Genomic DNA, 20,442 nt, shown 5'->3' on the forward strand with positions numbered 1-20,442 from the left:
CACTGTGAGAGAGGCTCTAATTACAACCATGCTGATGGGAAAGCTCTGGTTTTGTTTTTTATTAAAAAAAAAATTAATGTTTTGTTTCTTTTTGAGAGAGAGACAGAGCACCAGCAGGGGAGGGGCTGAGAGAGAGGGAGACGAGGAATCTGAAGCAGGCTCCAAGCTGTCAGCACAGAGCCCGATGAGGGGCTCGAATCCACGAACTGCAAGATCATGACCTGAGCCCAGGTCGGACGCTTCACCTACTGAGCCAGCCAGGTGCCCCTGGTTTTGGACTTCAGGGCGAGGGCAGGGGAAGCTAAGCAGAGACCTGAGCTCCTACCGGAGCCTGCACAATCTGTAACTAATTCAACTCAAGGACCAAAACCACAGGCCTGGCATTTCAACCAGAAACCCCTGCACTGGAATAACAATCCTTAGGGAAGAGGAAAAACATGTTATAGAGGAAGAAGTAACAGCTGAACCTCACTTTGCTATGCAATAACGATCTTAAAAAGAGGTATGATTTTCGAAACGTCTCACATTCTAATGTGCATTATTCTTTGCCATGGAAAGCAAGTAAGAGGACTCGCAAAGACTTCCTTCTCCCGGCATAATTTCCTCAAGTGTATCACCAGCTTCCATTAGCCGTGTACTGGGCACCTAGGAAGTTATCTTCAAGTTTATGCTCTTTCAGCCGTTCGACTGCAAGAGTAAGCAAGTCAGTCTCTTGGGTTCTTAGGACCAGGAACTGGAGCAGAGACACGGCATACCTTGGCCATCTCCACAGGCACGAGCAAATGGCAGAGACACCCCAAACCCAAGTGCAAGTTGGGGGAGGGTGTTGTCTTTGAATCCCAGTTCAAGATCTCCTTGGGGTTGCAAACAGGCTAATGAGAGGTCAGATTCACCCGTTCCATCTGGCCCAGACAGTCTTTTAAAAGGCGCTGTGGCAGGCAGCTGTTAACGCTGGGTCTCAGTATATACAACTCTGTAGCCACTAGCTTAAAAAATGAGTGAGTGCTCCTGCCTTTCTTCCTTTTGTGCTACGAGTGTTACGGGCCTTCTGCCTCCCGGCTTGTGCTCTCAACACACCATCGTGCCACTGTGTCCCAGCAGCTCTGTGGACAAACCTAATGGGTACCTCAAAAGTATATGCTACGGTATGCAAGGAGGAACAAGCTGGGAGCAAGAAGCTAGAAAAGCATACATTCTCTACTTGGCATCGCTTAGATCTCCTACTCCTACAAAAATGTGTTTCCGCAAGCTGAAAACATACTTGAGACACACATACCTTTGATTTCAAAACCCTAGAAAACACAAAGCCATGTCCCTTGGCTCTCCTCTCAGCGAAGAAAGCCAGCACAGCTGGTCAGGAGCAAAATACATGTATAAACTATCAAGAAGTAACTAGCCGCCCTTCACCCCAGCCTCAAATCCTTCCCAATCAAAACACACAGAAGAGCCGAAGGGAAAGGGAGGGAGGCAAAGACACTGCCAAACGTCAGCACGTGCTTCCCCAGCTTCTGGCGGGTGCAGGGGGGTGACGTGGGCTCTGCATTTTGCAGAAGTGGCATCACTGGGGCAACACCAGTCAAGAGTCAGCAAGTCTGGCTTCTGTCTCTGTGCTTTCAAAGTCTGTAATGATCTTCCTACAAAAATACTTAGATAGGCATGCAAGGACATATACTCGAGGGTGCACGCCATCATCCACTGATGTGGAAAATTGGAGAAACTCGACTGTCAACCGGGGACTGCCTGGAAAATTACGCAGTTGTTAAGAATCATACGAACTAATATGGAAGAAAGTTCATGCTATGTTAAGAAAGGGTGCCTGTTTTGTTTATAAATGTATCTCGCTCTCTCTGCATACATGAAAAGGGTCTGGAAGCTTGTACCAGACGGGGTAAAGCAGGCAAAGAGATCAGAGCCTGTAACTGACACACTGCTAAATACATTGATTTTTATGGTAAGCATATATTGCCTTTGAAATTTTAAAAAGCTTAAACTGGGATCAAAAAAATAGAACGGCTGTTGTTCCAGGATAATTTTATTCTACTGAATCAAGATGCCAAGGGAAGAATTTTCCCTACTGTGGCTTCTCTCTCCACCCCTTCTCAAACATTTCCAAACACCTACTAAGTGCCAGGCGCTGCTGGGACAGGCAGAGACGAAGCACCCACGTCAGGTCTAGGTGCAAACAGTACTAGCTGCCGACACAAACCTTCTGCATGCAGCCCCACTCGCGTTAGGAAAGTATCTGGTAAGGAAAGGGAGTGTAATCTCCCTGGGCTCACACATTTCAACGCGAAAGAACACACTTTGGAAACAAAAATAACATCCTAAGAGAATCAGCCAAGTTAAGAAACTAATATCCGAAATGAGAGAATAAAATATGCCAAGGAGAGGCCTCTGAGACCTCAAGGATCTAATGCTACACGAGTGACACACTAAGAGGAAAGATTTAAGTTTCAATCCCGATTGAATACCAGGGTGGTGGTGGGGGCAGAAAAGTGGCTCTGGGAGCCACTGGGATCCAATTGCTCTTCAAAGAACCCTACCCATGTCCTAAAATGCCATCCTATCCAAGAATACAGAAACAAAACCAGCATAGAAAATGACAAATTTCTGCCCAGTGCACGCTGTAAAAGGCCATTTCTTTAGAAAGGAAGTTAAAAGGGGCCTCGAGGCTAAAAGTAGAAAGAGGCACAACCTGGTACAAACCCTGGACAAAGAAATCAGGGAAGCTCAGACCCTCAGGAGGCAGAGAACTTGAGATGGCTGGAGAAGATAAGGTAGCTTCACAAGGTGATGGCGGGATTTCCCATGACCTCGGAGAGGCAGGTGAGCCCCACGACTGCATTCAAACTGTAGAATAAGCGTTTTCATCCTTTATCCAATCCTTCCCCTAAGTGCTGTCAGGGGAAATCTGAACCTTCCCGCAGCAGAGATCTGAGAAAAGCAGAGGGAAGGAGGCTGTTCCAAACACGTTCCCGAAGACAGGGAGATGCCAAGGAGGGGGGAGGTTTTTGGAAAGAGGCCTGCACTGAGGGTGGAAGTAGCAAGGGGCAGTGGACGAGAGGGGGGAGGAGGAGGGACGAGAAGGAGGGGGGAGTTTGGGGCAGCAGGAAGAAAGGAGGTGGCGGGGACTAAGAAAAGGCCGAAAACAGCGAGAAGAGAGACTAGGAGAGTCAAAGGGCAGCCTACGGTGGGGGTGAGAGGAGGGTTGGAGGGCAAAGGAGCCGGGCAGCGGGGACTGGGGACGAGGAGGAGAGCAGGTCGGAGAGAGGCCAGCGCTAAAAGAGAAAGGAAGTTGGCAAAGGCGAGAGGTGGGCGCGAGGACACAAAGGTGGGAAGGCACAAAGTTAGCAAGGGAGGCTCCAGAGAGCGGGACTTTTGAGCCCAGCGCCCGGGAAGCGCGGAGCGCGGGCAGCCGGGAAGCGACGGGAAAGCGAGGGGCGCGGCAGGTTCCCTGCAAGGCGGCTCCTGGGAGTCCCGAGAGCGCGGCGGGCGCCAGGGCAGGCGGAAGAGTTTCCCGGCGGTGGCGGCGGTCCCGGGACGGCCCCCACCCGCGGCCACCGCAGCCCCGAACTTACCCGGGCTTGGTTCGCGAGGACGGGCGGCGGCGGCAGCAGCAGACTGCGCTGCCCCGGCCTCTAGCCACCGCCACCGCCCCCGCGCCCGCGGCGGGCGGCGTCCATTGGCTGCCGCGCCGCGGGACCGCGTCCGCCTCGGCCAATCAGCGCCTAGCAGCGCGGTTTGGAAACTTTTTTCCCAGGCCAGGGCGCGGCGTGGCCACGCGGCTGCGCTGGGCCAGCCCCGGCTTGGGAGGCTCCGGCTGCTGGGCAGGGACCTGGCCAGCCTTGGAGTGTGCAGGCGGGTCCCTGGACATCCCGGGACGGGCTTGGACTTGAGGGCCACGCTCTTCAAGAAAATGCGACTCCCTCCCCTAAACACTGATAGCATTTTCCCCAAATGGAGGGAAGGACAAAGATCCAGGTCCGCTTAGGCTAAGCAACGCTCCATGTCCTTTACACCCAAAATAAAAATTTCAACATCATTGTCTTCTTCAAGGAGAGTAGACCTAGAGTATGTTTGGTTTCCAGCCTGGCTTTGAATTCTGGCTTTACTCCTACTAGCTGGTTGATCTTGGGCAACTGACCTAGACACTCTGTGACTTAGTTTCCTCATCTCTAACATGGGGGTTCATAATAGGATTCTACCTACGGGTTATGTGGAGACAAAATGAGGTAACTTGGAGTTTGTAAAACGTTTAGGACAATACCTAGCACACAGTTAAATACAGTCTATGTAATTGTTAAGCCGTTGTGATTTGCTTATTGGTTATATGTGTCAGGCACAATGCTAAGCTCTTGACATGGGTTTTCTTAATTCTCGTAACAATCCTAATTGTTCACCAACAAATATTTATTGAGCAATCAGGCTTATGACACAATGTCAGACAAGATGCCAATCCTCAAAAGGCTATGCTAAAAGCAAGAGAGAAAACCAGCAAACGGTAAAATAATTTCAGATGTTAGTAAGTGCTAAGAATAAAGCAAAGTCACTTGATAGAAAAGGGCTGAGAGAGGTCACTTCACACAGTCAGGGAAGTCTGCTCTATGGAGGTGACAATGGACCTGAGACCCAGATAATGAGGACCACAGAAAAGCACTTTTATTGTCCTCATTTTAAAGATGAGAAAATAAAGGTGCAGGAAATTAAATGCATTGCCTAAGGTGTTCCACTTAGTAATTACAAATCAGTCCTCAAACCTGGGTCTGTTTGACTCCTACACCCACATTCTTCAGCACTACCCTAGAGGCAAAGAGATTTTTAGCTATTTTGAGGCCTCTCTCCACACTCCTGGAATCCTTCCTACCTCCCTGCCTTGGGTAAGACTGACCTTTCTCTAATTTGACTTCATTTTGACTCTTTGCTAGTTCCCAAAGCTCAGAGACCCAAAAGGGAACATCACTACCTATATCAACAGGGTTAAGGAAAGTACCAAAATGTCTTTTTTTTTTTTAATTTTTTTTTAACTTTTATTTATTTTTGAGACAGAGAGAGACAGAGCATGAACTGGGGAGGAGCAGATAGAGAGGGAGACACAGAATCTGAAACAGGCTCCAGGCTCTGAGCTGTCAGCACAGAGCCCGACGCGGGGCTCGAACTCACGGACCGTGAGATCATGACCTGAGCCAAAGTCGGACGCCCAACCGACCAAGCCACCCAGGCGCCCCCCAAAATGTCTTTTAGGAAACTTCCATCCTGGTCACAAACACGAATAATTTGCAGCCTCTTGATACTTTTCCTCTGATGCTTTCTTTCACTCTCAGAATTTTATTTGACTCTCTCTATTCCCTGGGGTTTCTGGGCAGGGAGTAATCATCCCAGTTTACAGATAAACTGAAGCACAAATCGATGAGTTTGGCCTGCCTAAATGTCATTGATCATATCACTTAAACTAGGTAGTTTCCAATTTCCTTCATTTTCCATAAAGATAACAGGGAGGATACTGAAATGATCATGAAAATCCTCTTCAGGAATACTTTAGGGAAATGGATTGGTTATTGGGTAAAACCTTTAAAATGAAATGAAAATTCTGGTGCACTTTAAAACCTTTTCCTCCCTTTATTCAATTTGTTTTCCTTGTAGTTTTTACATATTAAGAATTAGCATTAGAATAATTAGAATTAGCAGAGAGTTGTTTTTCTTATGTCCTTCCATCATAATTTATTATTGCAAAACACTGAACTGAACATAGGCAGGAGAGAAGTTGCTGGGGGAGAAACTCCTGTAGTGGCAGCGAGATTAATTGAGGTGAATTAAATGTAAAGTAGCCGCTTAAATAGCCCCAAAAGAAAACTTCATCCCGGTTTCATAAATGTGAAGATTATAATTTGTACAGGGAAAAACTGAAAGTTACTCTCTGATAAAAGAGTTTGCCCAGGAAAGAAACAGGAGTAAGATTAACAGGCCTATATTTAAGAAAATATATCTTCAGAAAAATGTGAAAACACTCTTTCACAAGTATCAAATTGCATTTCACTTCACAATTGCTTCCAAGCGCTGGTGTCCTCTGCTTAGGCTGTTTTTCTACAGAAAACACTAAAACTGCATCTCATCAAAAATTATTTGTAATTCAGACTTTTCGTTAACTTTTCATAACCGATTGGTTCCGTTTTATTGACTGCATTTAACTTGTTGAGATCAGGCACAGTTCTGGGCTTGAAAGAATGCCAAGCAAAGTCCAACAAAATGTGTCTGCTCTGTATTGTTCTTGCGACTAAAAGTCTTTTTTAAAAGGCAATTAAAATCCACAATTACTTTGTTTCCTTTTTATATATTCAGTTACTTTGGTCTGTGTTTAGCGGTACTCAACTGCAATAAAAAGAAAAACTCCTCCAAAGAGAAGCATTATTTGTTTCGTACTTTGGGAGAAAAAAAAAAAAAAACACACTAGACACAGGGCTGTTTTTCCTCTGTTCTAATTCCCCCTTGGAAAATAATACCCACACACAGACACAGCGAAGATTTACTCAGCAGTAATAAATACCTAAGCAGGCAGATGATGTGTGTGCTTGTCATCTGCCTTCTGGAAATTGAAAGGCAAGCACGAAGGGTGCTTCAGCTGCGTGTTTGATCTTGCCCTCCACAATAGGCGTCTACAAGGACGTCTACAGGGATGGATCAGCTTCCCCTGAAATTTCCCCCACTTAATGCGAATTGCCTAATGAAATTGCCTCACCCCGCAGCCTGGGGGCGGGGGAGGGGTGGGGAGGGGAATCTCATTGGGTGGTTTCTGCTTATTCTTCTGCAAAATTCATCTGTTTTCTCAGCAAACTTCTATTCTAGGTCGAACTCAGCCAGCACATCTTAAATAGGTCTGGATTTAGACAGGCGCTTTGTTTTTCTCATTGGCAACAGGAAATCGCGAGCAGTTGGCAGTTTCAAAAATGACCATGGTGCTGAGCTTTAAAATAAAACCCTTCAGGTCACAGTAAAGACTGCGAAGCACCTACCCCACCACCACCACCACCGCAACCATGGCACATGCATCCACCTAAAACCCAAACTGTCACTGGCTTCACAGGGCTTCCCCCAACCGGTCCCTGGAAAAGTTCACATGCGTTGGAACGAGCTCCGGACCAGCGCTTTCAAAAAATGATGTTTTCTGGGGCGCCTGGGTGGCTCAGTCGGTTAAGGTCCCACTTTGGCTCAGGTCATGATCTGGCGGTTCAGGAGTTCAAGCCCCACTTCGGGCTCTCTGCTGTCCGCACAGAACGGGGTTCCGATCGTCTGTCCCCGTCCTCCCCGCCCCTCCCTTCAAGCACGCTTCTGCGTGCGTTTTCTCTTAAAAAAAAAAACAAAAAACAAAAAAAAAACCCACACATTAAAAATGACGCTTTTTAACTAAAATCACGAGGACCCCTTAAGAGTAGGTGACACTGTCCCGCCGACTCCGGGTCCACATCTTCATTTCTGCCAGCGGGGCAAGAAGCCCCGCTGGCAGTTATTTTTCTCTCCTCTCGCCGCTAGGTCGCACTAGATTAAGGATGTTGTGGAAAATATGCGTCATTTCATTAAAAAAAAAAAAAAGTAGACTCGTCACGTGACGGGAGCAGGGAGCGAGGGAGAGCGGAACGCGCGCCAAAACGACTTTTTTTTTTTTTTTTTTAAATCGAAACCCCACTTAAACCGTCTTCCCTCAAAAGACCGAAAGAGCTGAATTGTACCAATTCCCGGTTGGGAGGTTTTTTCCCCCCCGGTTCCACCTCACAAGCCCCCTCATTCTTCGCTTTCAGGTTCCTTTCCACTCCACCGCGATAAGCAAGGGAGAAGGCCTCCTTAAACTTGGGGTTTTCGCCAAAAAAGCCGGGGTCTCCTCCGGGAAAGGACCCTATTTAGGGGTTTATCGGGAGGGGACTGAGCCTGACGAGGCTGCAGGGCCGCGAGGCCCCGCCCCCCCCGGGGTTCCCAGCACACCCCGCGCGGGAGGACGCGGCGGCGGGGGCGGAGTGGAGGAAGGGGCGGAGCGAGGTGGGGAGAGAAGGGCGTCGGTTTTGCGACAGGGGCGGCGCGGTGCGGAAGCGGAAGTGGAGGGTGCGCTTGGCGGCGGCGGCGGGAGCTGCGGAGTCGGGAATCAAAACAAAGGGCCTGGGGGGGCGGGGGGAAGGCGGCGGGGCCGGAATGTGAGCGGAGGTGGAGCCGGCGGCTGAGGTGAGTTGGCTGGCAGCGCTGGGTACTAGTTCCTGACGGACTCACTGCTCTGGGGCCACCAGCTGGAGGCGGGACAAGTACCCCCCCTTCCCCTGCCCTTTGCTGGCGGGGGTGGGGGAGGTTGGCTACTCCGAGGTGAAGGACTGGGACCCACCAGTCAGGCCGCCAGCAAAGGTTCCGGTTGTCTCCCTTTCAGGTCCGTTCACGACTGTCATTGCTGCGCCGCTACTGCCTTTTGGGGGTGTTTGGCTCCCCGCCCGCACCTGCCTCTCTGCTCCCTGTGGGGCTTCCAGGTGTGGAGAGCAACCCTTCTCGAGCAGTGTGCACAGTTGGAAGGTTCAGAGAGGAGTAAAGGGGCGGGGGTTTTTAACCCCCGCCCCGAGCGTTTTTGCGTTCTCCTCGGTCTTTCAGCACTCTCTAGGGTGTAGTCTCTGGCTTGACAGATAAGTGTTGAGTTGCCCTGAGCCACTCCCACTACTAATTGCAAAGCAACACCGTGGTACACGTGTTAGTTTCCCAAGCACCTTCCTGGTATTACCAAGAGCTTTCCAGTTACATTTGTATGTTTTGGACTCCCCAACTTCTCTGAGCGGTAACTGTGGTGTTTTGCCTCCTGGGGGATGAAAGCCCAAGTGGTCTTCCTAGACGTTTATTGAACTCTTCACTCATTGGACAATTGTTGATAGGTACCGGACACTGCTAGGTGCAGGAAATACAGCCCTGAATGAGAAAACATGATGCCTGCCTTCATGGAGTTTATATTCAATAGGGGCGACGTAAAGCATCAAGCAAATAATTTTAGATAGAAGACCCTATGAAAACAAAGTAATGGGTTGGGGTGGTTTGTGGATCCAGGACTAGCTTGGGTGTTAAGGCCACTTCTAAGTTTCATAATGTGACTGTCTCATTAAATCCCAACAACAGCCCTTTGAGGATGCTGTGGTTACTATCAGGCCCATTTTACAGATAGAATTTGAGGTTCAGAGAGGTTGTGAGCTCTCCAAAGCTGCACAGATAGGAAGCCGCAAAATTGGGACTTAATACACAGACTAACAGTAGAGTCTGTGCTCTCAAGCACCGTCTGAATTGTTCAAAGACTCTCACTCACATCGGATAGAACTTGCTTTGGCTGCCTAAGTACTTAGTGGCATTCCCAGGAATGCTTGGGAAATTTTCTGGGTGCGGGCCACTAACCTGCTAATACATTTGTACTTTCTGTTGATTGTGTTGAGCAATATGGAAGGCACCTTGTTGTGGTGGAAAGGGGTGGACAAGCCTGGTTCTGCCCCCTCTCTAATTGTGTGATCTTGGCAAGTTGCAAAACTTAATTAAACTTCTGCTTACTCCTCTGTAAAATGTGGCTTATTTCTCTCTCGTCTATCTCACAGATTGACTGTAGGGAAAAAAAAGATTACATAAATGGATCTTACTGTCTGGTTGCTTTCATCATTGTATCTCCTGGGCCAAGCACAGACCTGTTATATAGTAGACACTAAATAAATATTTACTGAATGAGGAAATAATGTTAAATAAAAGTACTTTGTAATCTGTATTGTATTCTCCCTGTTACCTCACTTTCAGCATTGGCCTTGAAGAGGTGAGAGAGCACGTTGAAGTTGTGTATTGTGAACATCACAAATTCCTATGATCTAAAGAGGAGATTGTAAGGGAATATAAGACCTGCCTTGAGTAAGAAAAACAGCTAGTATAGCTGTTATAATTTATCATTGTGGCTGTTAATGCTGTCTCTGCTTCTAACTTAACTCCTAACTGTATGTAGTAGGTAAATAGTTACTTTATTCATTCCTTCATTTAACAAATAATTACTTAGTATGTAAGATTTAGCAAGCCCTGTGCTTGGCACAGACTATACATTGGTGAAAACAAATGGATGGGGAGCGGGGAGGAGTCCTTTGTCTAATTCCCCCCCCACCCTGCATATGCCTTGGAGAGGGAGAAACGAGGCACACTCTACAGAGGAAGAAACTGAAACTTAAGGGCCAAATAGTAAATGTTTTAGGCCTTCCCCGCCAGTCTCTGTTTCTGGTAACTCAACTCTGTAGTTGTAGTGCATAAGCAGCCCCAGACAGTACTTAAACAAATTTCTCTATTTATAGATACCAAAAGTTGAATTTCATATAATGTTGTGTCGCACAATTTTTTCCCCTAAGAATTAAAGATATATAAAATACATTCTTAGTTTGAAGGCCACTTAAATACAAGCAGCAGGCTGGTTTTGGCTGGCCCGCTATAGTTTGCCTACCCCTGCTTTCTGTGATCAGTTGTATATTTTAGAGTACTGGTTAGTCATTGTTCCCTTCACCATATTGTGTCGATGTTAAACTCTTGAGAGGAGCATCTTATCAGAGTGATAGCTAAAAAAATTGTTTTCAGGGGCGCCCGGGTGGCTCACTCGGTTAAAGTGTCCCAACTCTTGATCTCAAGTCAGGTCTTACGGTATACGGGACTGAGCCCTGTGTGGGGCTCTGCGCTGACCATGCGGAGGCTGCTTGGCATTTTCTCTCTCCCTCTCTCTCTGCCCCATCCCCACTCATGCCCTATCTCTCTCAAAATAAATAAATAAAAACATTAAAAAAATTGTTTTATTTATGTTCAGGTGAACTTTCTGATAAATTGATGACCTTAAAATGGCCACTGTGGGTAAGAAGAGGTGGTTGTTTGGTATGATGGCGAAGACTTGGAAGTGACGTTCCGCTGTCCTTACCATTGGCAGGCTGCCTCCATGCCCAGTGGCTGTTATCGATTTGATCTGCTTTTATTGTACTGTTTAAGACTTGTAAGAATGTGGTTGCACTGGAATAGATACAGCACATCTGTGACTTGAGATTTCTCGGTTGGATTTTTGGTGGTATATCAGATTGCACTTTCATGATAAGTAAATGAAGGAATTGGTTTGATTTGTTCTGTAGCAGAATCACATTCAGAGTCCACAGAGGTCACTTAATTTGGACCTTTTGTAGTCACATCAATGACACAGTGGGTTAGGTTGCTGTTAAGTCAGATGCCAGAATCTTACATAATTGGAAATGAAGACGTGTGTTTGTTCTTTTACTAAAATTACATGCTCTTTTCTATTAACATTTTGACCCTCGCAAGTAGAGCCTTTAGGGGAGAGATGGTTGAGAAGAATTAAGAAAAACTGTAGAAAAGGCCTCCTCGGGGCTGGAGGAGGTTGTCACTTGGCTAGAATTCTACTTTTGTTTCTACAATCTGACTTACTGGGAGCTATTGTACCGTAAATGTAGTTGCGCCGTAAGTACGGTTGAAGTTACACTTTTTAATAGTAAAATTTGTCCTTATGCAAATAACTGATGTTGAGATCTCGTTCTTAACAGGGTGGAAGAATGACAGAAAAGAAAGATGGGAGAATGTTGAACCACTTTGTATGGCTGTATGATGGAAGGAAACGGAACTGAGGACCCCTGCAGTAGAACACTTGGATGGCTCCGACAAAATAATGATGCTAAGCCATGGCTCTGGAAATTTTCTAATTGCTTTTCTCGTCCTGAGCACACATTGCCACTTAGCCCCCACACGGTAACTATGTGCAAGACTGAGGACATAGCAAATTCCTTATGCAAATAGATGAGTGGCCCATTTGGTCTGGGGCAGTCTCTCTTTCCCTGGAGTCTGTGCTAAGTTTTACTTTGCATCCTGCTTTTTCCTCCTTGTAGCACATGATTATAATTTCTGACTCAAGGAGAGCATAATTTTTTAACTGTAGCTGCTTTGAATATTTAATGTTAACATTTTGGGAAGACTTCTTAGGAAAGTCAGAGATTCCAAAGATGAAATCCAAATTGTAGAGTCGAATCAGAGGAAAGTATAAAATAGACTTTATTCTATTGTAGCCTTCTGAGGTTTGAGTCTTAAAATCAACGGAAGATTGAAAGGACCTTATTGGCGGTCTTTTTCTGTTCAAGATTTCTCTTGAACATTTAAACATGTCTGCAACTTCTTCCTTTGTTTTTTCATAGTGATTTTGACTTTTTCTGATGTCATGCATGCATCATGTTCCCACTTTTCTATTTTGTTTCTTTCCTTTTTTTGGCTTTTGCATTTGGGATTTGAATGAGACTTTATGAATTTATATAAGGGCATTAATAACTTTTTAAAAACTCAGCTAAATTCCTTATCTCCTCCAGGGTTTCATTATATACTTATCTTTTTTGCATGGCATCAGTAATTGTGGTCATTTACTTTAAGGACATCTGACAGCAGGGTTGGCACCTCAAGCAGGGCTTCCTGGGATGGTTGGTCAGGCCCCCGTGGGGTCCGACAATACAGGATTGCACTTTCACTTTATAGATCCAGACACCTGCTTCTTTCAGTGGTACCCAGACCTGAGTCAAGACCATAAGAGCCAGATCTATATAAATCCGAATGCCAGTAAATGAATTTCTAGCCTGAACTGTAATTACCAAGAGAGCAGGACACACTGCTTGTTGGCAGTCAGTCGGTTATCAGCAACCGCCCCCCCCCTCCCCCCGCCCTTTTAGGAGAAGTCGACCTGAAAAATCCTACATCTTCAGATCCTGATTTCTCCCAAATGAGTGTGCTCTCCCAGGTTAACGTAGAACCACAGCCAAAGGGGTGAAACCATAGCAGTCAGATGGCCCGTTCTGTACTCTGAGGGAAGAGCATGTCTCCATCACCATATCTGCTTTCTCTTAATAGTTCCTGCAGCCAGCCAGGAAGGGCTGTCGATTAGTTAGATCCCCTTTCAGTGACCAGGTACCCTGCTGAGCGCTTTATGTGCACTGTCGTGTTTTATCCTCCTAGCCGTTGTAGGAGCTACATCGTGTTCCCAACTGAAGCTCGAGGAAACCGAAGTATGGAGAGGTTATGTACCTTACCCCAGGTCCTACAACTGCTGAGTATCACATTCCAACCCAGGTCTCTAACACCAACGACAACACAACGTCCTGTGTCTGTGTTGGAGGCATATGACAAGCTATTTCTCTTGAATATTGTGCCCAAACAGTTTTCTAATTAATCCTTTTCACTGGCTACATAGCAGTGGTTGGCCTTGTGGCTTTAGGTCATGATAGCCTGGAGTTTGCTTCTTGTCCCCAACAGCATGTTTAAGACTCCGTGGATGGGCCATGTGGGCAGATAGCTGATCTCATCCGAAAGTTTGGAATCGTCTGGAGGACCTTAGTAAACCCTTTATGGTCTGACTGCAGGAACCATTAAGTATTTTCCTCAACGCACTTGGCTTGTGAGCCATCCTTGTTGAACACCATTCGTGATTGTGTTGTTTTCGTACCACCTGTTTTGTCTTCAGAAGGCCCTGTGAGGCAAGGGGAAGTTATCAAAGGGAAGTCCCTGAGGCACAGATGGTTAACCTGCCTTGCTGACCGTGTAAGCAGCACCCTGCCCCAGTCTCTTAAAATCCAGGAAGGACACGGTCTTGATTTTGTTTGTCCGTTTCCCTGTTCTGTGAATAAGGCCCCTGCTTTCAGCCGCCACTCCGTTCTCCTTCTGTTTGGTTGTGATCGACTGATGTAAACAGAACTGAACACTACTTCCGTCTCTAGATTGCAGTAGGATGTGAGTAACCAAAACTCACCGGCCCCGTGAAGCTAACTTGCCTTCTGGTCTTCTCTTCCCAGAAAGATTACATGGAGAACAAGAAAGCTGCTGTGGAGTTAAAGGACGTGCCGTCTCCCCTTCATGCTGGCTCTAAACTTTTTCCAGCAGTCCCGCTTCCAGATATTCATTCTCTCCAGCAACCTAAAATACAGCTTTCACCTGTCCCCAAAGTAAGCTGCTGCGCTCATTGCCCTAATGAACCCTCCACTTCGCCGATGCGTTTTGGTGGTGGCGGCGGTGGCGGCGGTGGTAGCGGAGGTAGCGGTAGCTTGATTCACCCAGGCGCACTGTTAGACTCACAGAGCACCAGGACAGTCACGTGTCAGGTAGGGTCAGGGTTTGCCTTCCAGTCTGCATCTTCGCTCCAGAATGCCTCAGCTAGGAACAATTTGGCCGGCCTTGCAAGTGACTTCCCCAGCATGTGTCTAGAGAGTAATCTATCTTCCTGCAAACACCTGCCCTGTTGTGGAAAGCTTCATTTCCAGTCCTGCCATGGTAACGTGCACAAGCTGCATCAGTTTCCGGCTCTCCAGGGCTGCGCCTCCGCTGGCTATTTCCCCTGTTCTGATTTCACAAGCGGGGCTCCGGGGCATTTGGAAGAGCACATTTCACAGTCGGAGCTAACGCCTCACTTGTGCACCAATTCTTTGCACCTAAACGTGGTACCTCCGGTTTGTTTAAAGGGCTCACTTTACTGCGAAGACTGTCTCAACAAGGTGTGTATCTTTTTATTTGTTATGTTGGGTGCAGCTGACTTTTGAGGAGTGACTTTTTTAAAGTGGATCTATCTCGAAAAGTCTTTGTGGTGCATGGGGCTGAAGATTCTTCTGTGAGGTAGCTTTCTCCCCAGCAGCATAGCCTCTGTCGGTCCCGAAAGAGGCGAAGGGTAAAATGGGAAGGCCCATCCAAAAACGTGCAGAGTCCTTATTCACGTAGTTTGTGCTTTTAGAGGCTCTCGTTGTAATAAATCCGTTGCCTACACGTACACCTAGTTCAGCAAAGCTTCGGGTTCTGTTGTGTCTTTAAAGGCTAGAGTTCTCATAACTAACACTCACCTCATATATGGACCCATTCATGTTAACATAGGTCACCCCATGGTGTTCTTTGGTAATAATTTGAGGGACTCGGAACTTGGCCTCGATCACACGGGTGTTCAAGTAAAGATTTTAGTTTCCTTTACGGAAAGTATGTCTGGGTCTCCTCTGCAGGATACATACGCCCTGGGCTGTGAAAGTCGTCCCAGACCATTTAAAGTCACTTTGTGAAGTGAGTTTGTGAATTAACAGCTGATAGTTCTGGGAATGCACTGAAATATTGAAAATACATTCTGTCAGAGGCGACAGATTCTAACAGGTGGAAAGAAGAAACACTTAGAATGTGTTTTCAGTTGTTGTTTATAACTCTAGGTTCTGAAATGATGTGTCTGAAACCTCCTCCTTTTTTTAAAAAAATTTTTAAAACAGCCGGCAAGAAATAGTATAATTGATGCTGCTAAAGTCTGGCCAAATATACCACCTCCAAATACTCAAACTGCACCTGTTACTATTCCTCTGTGTAATGGCTGTGGAACCAAAGGAGCAGGGAAGGAGACCACGTTGTTATTGGCGACCAGTCTAGGCAAAGCTGCTTCGAAATTTGGTAAATGACAGTATGGTATAAAATGTGCATATTTAAGTAGTTTTCAGTATCTGATACACTGCATTTAATCACCTTGGAAAGATTCTTGTGGTCTAAAGCTACTGTGTATGTGCATCTCCATTTCTCCCTCTTGGTAAAAAATCTTTTTATTCTTAGACACCGACGAGTCATTTGCCTTTTACATTGCACTGAGGCTGTTTGAGGTCGGATGCCGTATACAGAATACTAGGTATACGAGGTATATATTAGGAGAGATAAGTGCCAGAGGGGACTTAGTGTCAACTTAGGTTCCTAATTACACTTGTTGATGGCGCACTCCATAGAAGTACTTACTATTTAGAAAGATTTAGTAATGGTTGATAAAAAACAAGAATTGAAAAACCTAGTATCATTTCCCCAAAAAGTAGTTAATGTGATACTTTGTCTTTGGAAAACTTTTTTTTTTAAATATTAAATCAGATGTTAATGCAGTGTTAAATTTTTTTTTTTTTTAATCAAGGACAGTAACAACTTCACCCTTTGTCACCTCTTCATTGCTCTTCCATACTGAGCAGGTAGACACGCGTGGGCAGAGCATGACAGGTCCCAGAGCCGCAGTGTCCATTCGCCTACATGTTAGTGTACAGAGAAACGTAGACATAACGGTCAGCATGAGGATGGCTCATGCTTTGCAATGGATTTGTTGTGGGCCTGAAGTAACTTGACCTTTAGATTTGTTCTTTCCTGAAAAAGAGGAATAATCACTTAGGAATGCTATTGCAACTTGGGGTTGTCCTTTTAGGTCAACCAGTGAGGTTGGTATCCTTAAGCTTAACATCAATCAATAATTTCATTTTTCTGCCACTAAAAATGATAGGTAGCTACCTATTATTTTAATTTGCCATTATTTCTTTCACTATGTGTGATTGAAAGTGTTAACATTTCCTAAGGGTCACCAGAAGTTGCACTAGCCGGACAGGTGCTGGAAAACTTACCCCCCATTGGAGTTTTTTGGGATATTGAAAACTGTTCGGTTCCCTCTGGCCGCTCAGCTACTGCTGTTGTACAGAGAATCCGTGAGAAGTTTTTTAAAGGCCACAGAGAAGCAGAATTCATCTGTGTGTGTGACATCAGTAAAGAAAACAAAGAAGTTATTCAAGAGCTGAATAATTGCCAGGTAAAAAAAAAAAAAAAAAAAAAAAGGTTTTTTCATCTATTATGGTACAAGAAGAAGCACATGTGTGTTTTTTTTTTTAAATAATTTTAATTCAGGGGCGCCTGGGTGGCACAGTCGGTTGAGCGTCCGACTTCACCCAGGTCACAATCTCGCGGTCCGTGAGTTCGAGCCCCGCGTCGGGCTCTGGGCTGATGGCTCAGAGCCTGGAGCCTGCTTCCGATTCTGTGTCTCCCTCTCTCTCTGCCCCTCCACCGTTCATGCTCTGTCTCTCTCTGTCCCAAAAATAAACGTTGAAAAAAAAATAATAATTCAAAATTTGTTAAACCTGCATTTCTACTAGGTTGGCAAATAAAGGAAATTAGCAAAAGATTATCTCTGAAGTACTAGAAATCACTTAATTGTATTTGATCTTTCAGTAATGCCACGTATATGTGACTAGTGCTGTGTCACAGCATGGTTACGTGTGCATCCTTTCTTTTGACTTTCATGGCTGCTCTATGAAAAGGGCTCATAGGATTTATTATTTGAAATTTGCAAATTCACCTGAGGCACCAAGATGTTAAACAACTTTTTAAAGATCACGTGGCCAGTAACCAGATGAGCTAGGATTTAAATCCAGATTGTCTGACTGCAAAGTCTATTCTCGTAAGCTGGAACTAGATTCTAGTTCTTTTGACGCTTAGACAAGTAATTCTGTTTTTATGCCATATTGCTGCCTAAAATTACATACTTATGCTCCTTAAAAAACTAATAAATCCTATTGTGTATTGTATGTAGTTGAAATGCCTCTCAAAACCTTTCCTTGCCCTTGGAGACTTCAGTATAAGCCTGATAACTTTAACAGAAATAAATCCATTTTTGCTCTTTTGGAGACAGATGCCTTTCCTCTCCCATCACCTAACCCCAGATCCTGAAAGCTATAGACTATGTGTAGCAGAGACAAGTGACATCATATACAGCCCTAAATCTTAGGTTCGTCATCTCTGTCCATCTCTGCTACTTCCTGGTTGTTGGCAAAAGCTGTTAGAGCTGCATTACTTCGTATCTCACTTCCTTGTCTGCCTGTTTTCTGAAAGGGGGTTGGATGAAGTACAAGAGCAGATGAAGAGAGGCGTGCAGGGCTAACAATGGATCTAATTCATTTGTACAGAGACACAAATTTGAAATTACTGAGATCTGTTTATGATTTTTTTTTCACTGCTAAGTGGCAAGAATAACAACAGCTAGAGTTTCGTTCCTTGAGGACCGTCTCTGAAGTTGTGGGCAGAATGTGTAGTGATTTCCTAAGCTCAGCTCTTACTAATTTGTCCTCACTCTGAATCAACGCAGGTGACCGTTGCCCACATCAACGCTACCGCCAAGAACGCGGCTGACGACAAACTGCGCCAGAGTCTCCGAAGGTTTGCGAACACTCACACTGCTCCAGCCACTGTGGTTCTCGTGTCGAGTAAGTGCAGAGACATCTGCTCATTTCCACTAAACGCGCTGTGTGGGAATTATTACAGAAGCCAGAACACATTCGAGTGAAATATGCCCCCAGAGAGGCTGAAATGCACAGGCCATATTTGTGCTTACCCCTGAGAATGGTTTAGAGAAAAAAGCAGAGTCTGTGTAGATTTTGTGGATTTTCTCCTTAGAGCTTGAATATGGATTCTTGTGGGGCCGGTTAAAGAAAATGTAATTTTTTATTCTACTTTATTTTTTTGTATCCTGGGCCCAGTATTGCTAGTTTTAACAATCTAAGAAGAATTTCCAAAGCTGCTGCTCCCCGAAATATTAATATTTGCTCTCTTTTACTATTGGAAGTAACGTGTCTTGGAATTCAGTAGAAGTATGTGGTAAAATTGCCCTACGGTGTTCATTCTTGTGTGAAACGTGTTCCTGTTTCAGTTAAGGGGGTGAGAGCTGGGGGGCGGGGGGGTGGAGCAACTCTGAGTCCAGTCCAGCCATTCCTTCCTTCTCAGTAGGGGGCAGTACAGCTGTGTGTGTGTGTGTCACGTCTTTCTAATGTTTGGGGATGGGGTGGGCTGTGCCTTTTCTTTCAGCTGATGTCAATTTTGCGTTGGAGCTTAGTGATCTGAGACACAGGCATGGTTTCCACATAATTTTGGTCCATAAAAACCAGGCCTCGGAAGCACTGCTGCATCATGCTAACGAGCTGATCAGATTCGAAGAGTTCATTTCCGACTTGCCCCCCAGGTTACCACTAAAAATGCCGGTAAGTGGGTTTGCGTTCTTCTTTTGCTGCACTCTAATGTTAGCTTTTGGGGGCTGAAGACCGCCCTTAACGGGGTCACCAGGTGAGGCTGTTCTTTGCAGGAGGCTGGCCAGATTTTTGAAGTAAGGCTTAGAAATAGTTCTTTTCTTACCAATAGAGAATTGGCATGTATGAATTTTGCTTTTAGCTTGTTTCACGGTATCGTGGGGAATTGGCTTGTAGGTTTATCTTCCCAACACCTCTGGTCAGTGTCTCCAAAGCCAGCAGTGTTTGTGTCAACTGGATGAAAGCAATAGGGAAAGATTTATTACGTCTTTTTCTTCCAGTCATGGGTAAAGAATATGGTGATGGTTTGCACACACTCATGTGGCTGCAGTCAGATAAACAGAGTAAATCGTACACGTCTTGGGCATTTAATCCTTAAACTTCAGTAGCCCTCTGAGCTGGTTTTGCATAGTTCTGTTCCCCACCACGCATGTGCACGATTCAGAGCGGTTATTGCTACACCTGTAGCTTATTGAGCCACGTGCTAGGAGAAAGCTCGCTTATTTCCAGCAGGGTGAGCATTCCTTACGGTCTTGATTTGGGAAAAGCACATTTACTACACTCTTGAGCTGCATTTCAGCCATTTGGAGAATATACATATGACTCCTAAAGAAATTGGCATTTACTTTTCTAGCCTCAGAGGCCTTTAAGTCGAATGTAGTATTTTAGGTCAGAGATTGTCCACTTTTGAGGTCCCTGTTCTTCATGGTTAAAAAGAAGAAAAAGACTTGATTATTCAGAGCATTAAATCTTGCCATTCTCATTGGCCAGAGTGGTACTTCAAGGTACATTTCCCTCTTTCTGGGTTTTTTCGGTTTAAGTAAGTTCACCGTCTTCCCTCAAGATCATTACCACCTCCCCTCCGAGGTTGTTAGCTTAAGTTTGGAGATCACTCCTTGTTCTTCTAATTTTGTAATTGAATGTGTGCCCTTGAGTTAACCCGTTGTAACCCTTTTCCTCTGTATCAGCAGTGCCACACTCTGCTCTATGTTTATAACCTACCAGCAAATAAAGATGGCAAGAGCATCACCAACAGGCTCAGGCGCCTGTCTGATAATTGTGGTGGGAAAGTGCTGAGTATCACAGGCTGCAGTGCAATTCTCCGCTTCATAAACCAAGATAGTGCAGAACGGGCTCAGAAGCGAATGGAAAACGAAGATGTCTTTGGTAATAGGATCATTGTGTCATTTACTCCAAAAAATAGAGAACTCTGTGAAACAAAGAGTTCCAATGCAATTGCTGATAAAGTGAAGTCTCCCAAAAAACTTAAGAATCCAAAATTGTGCCTCATCAAAGATACGAGTGAACAATCTTCCAGTGCCAAAGCCACGCCTGGAAAAGGGTCGCAGGCAAATTCTGGATCTGCTACAAAAAACACAAATGTTAAAAGTTTACAGGTAACTTTGATACCTCTTGCTTTCTGAAGTTTACGGTAGGTTCGGTTTCTTCTTCTCCGTGTTTTACATGCCCCGCTTGCTTTCAGCATGTCCTTTTTTGTTTTCCATTTTTGACGATTCTCAGTTACGTGTTTTCTGTACAGGGTTTAACACATCTTGGTCGCTTC

The 20,442-nt window shown here is 45.4% G+C and overlaps 2 protein-coding genes across 9 annotated transcripts in view; one reads left to right on the top strand and one right to left on the bottom strand.

The window, feature by feature from the left end:
• NDE1 (nudE neurodevelopment protein 1) overlaps positions 1-3,646 on the bottom strand; it is a 38,557-nt gene extending 34,911 nt beyond the window's left edge. For all 3 annotated transcript variants that reach the window (XM_047087309.1, XM_047087308.1, XM_047087307.1), the window contains exon 1: positions 3,579-3,646. The gene's annotated coding sequence lies outside the window, so the exon portion shown is untranslated. The remainder of the gene's footprint in view (positions 1-3,578) is intronic.
• Positions 3,647-8,117: 4,471 nt separating this feature from the next.
• The window catches only part of MARF1 (meiosis regulator and mRNA stability factor 1), a 40,075-nt gene continuing 27,750 nt past the window's right edge, over positions 8,118-20,442 (top strand). For 3 of the 6 annotated variants that reach the window (XM_047087116.1, XM_047087118.1, XM_047087121.1), the window contains exons 1-8: positions 8,118-8,205; positions 11,562-11,763; positions 13,842-14,537; positions 15,285-15,459; positions 16,389-16,615; positions 17,945-18,062; positions 18,661-18,833; positions 19,847-20,275. In XM_047087116.1, coding sequence (XP_046943072.1) covers positions 11,620-11,763; positions 13,842-14,537; positions 15,285-15,459; positions 16,389-16,615; positions 17,945-18,062; positions 18,661-18,833; positions 19,847-20,275 — 1,962 coding nt within the window. In that variant the 5' untranslated portion in view covers positions 8,118-8,205; positions 11,562-11,619. Of the gene's footprint in view, positions 8,206-8,260; positions 8,402-11,561; positions 11,764-13,841; positions 14,538-15,284; positions 15,460-16,388; positions 16,616-17,944; positions 18,063-18,660; positions 18,834-19,846; positions 20,276-20,442 lie in introns of those variants that run through there. The other 3 variants (XM_047087119.1, XM_047087120.1, XM_047087117.1) reach the window with 2 other exon arrangements.

The sequence above is a fragment of the Lynx rufus genome, unplaced genomic scaffold, assembly GCF_022079265.1.
Source record: "Lynx rufus isolate CCGP_SWC_20201006 ecotype Redwood Valley unplaced genomic scaffold, mLynRuf1.p SCAF_23, whole genome shotgun sequence".
Classification (NCBI taxonomy): Eukaryota; Metazoa; Chordata; class Mammalia; order Carnivora; family Felidae; genus Lynx; species Lynx rufus.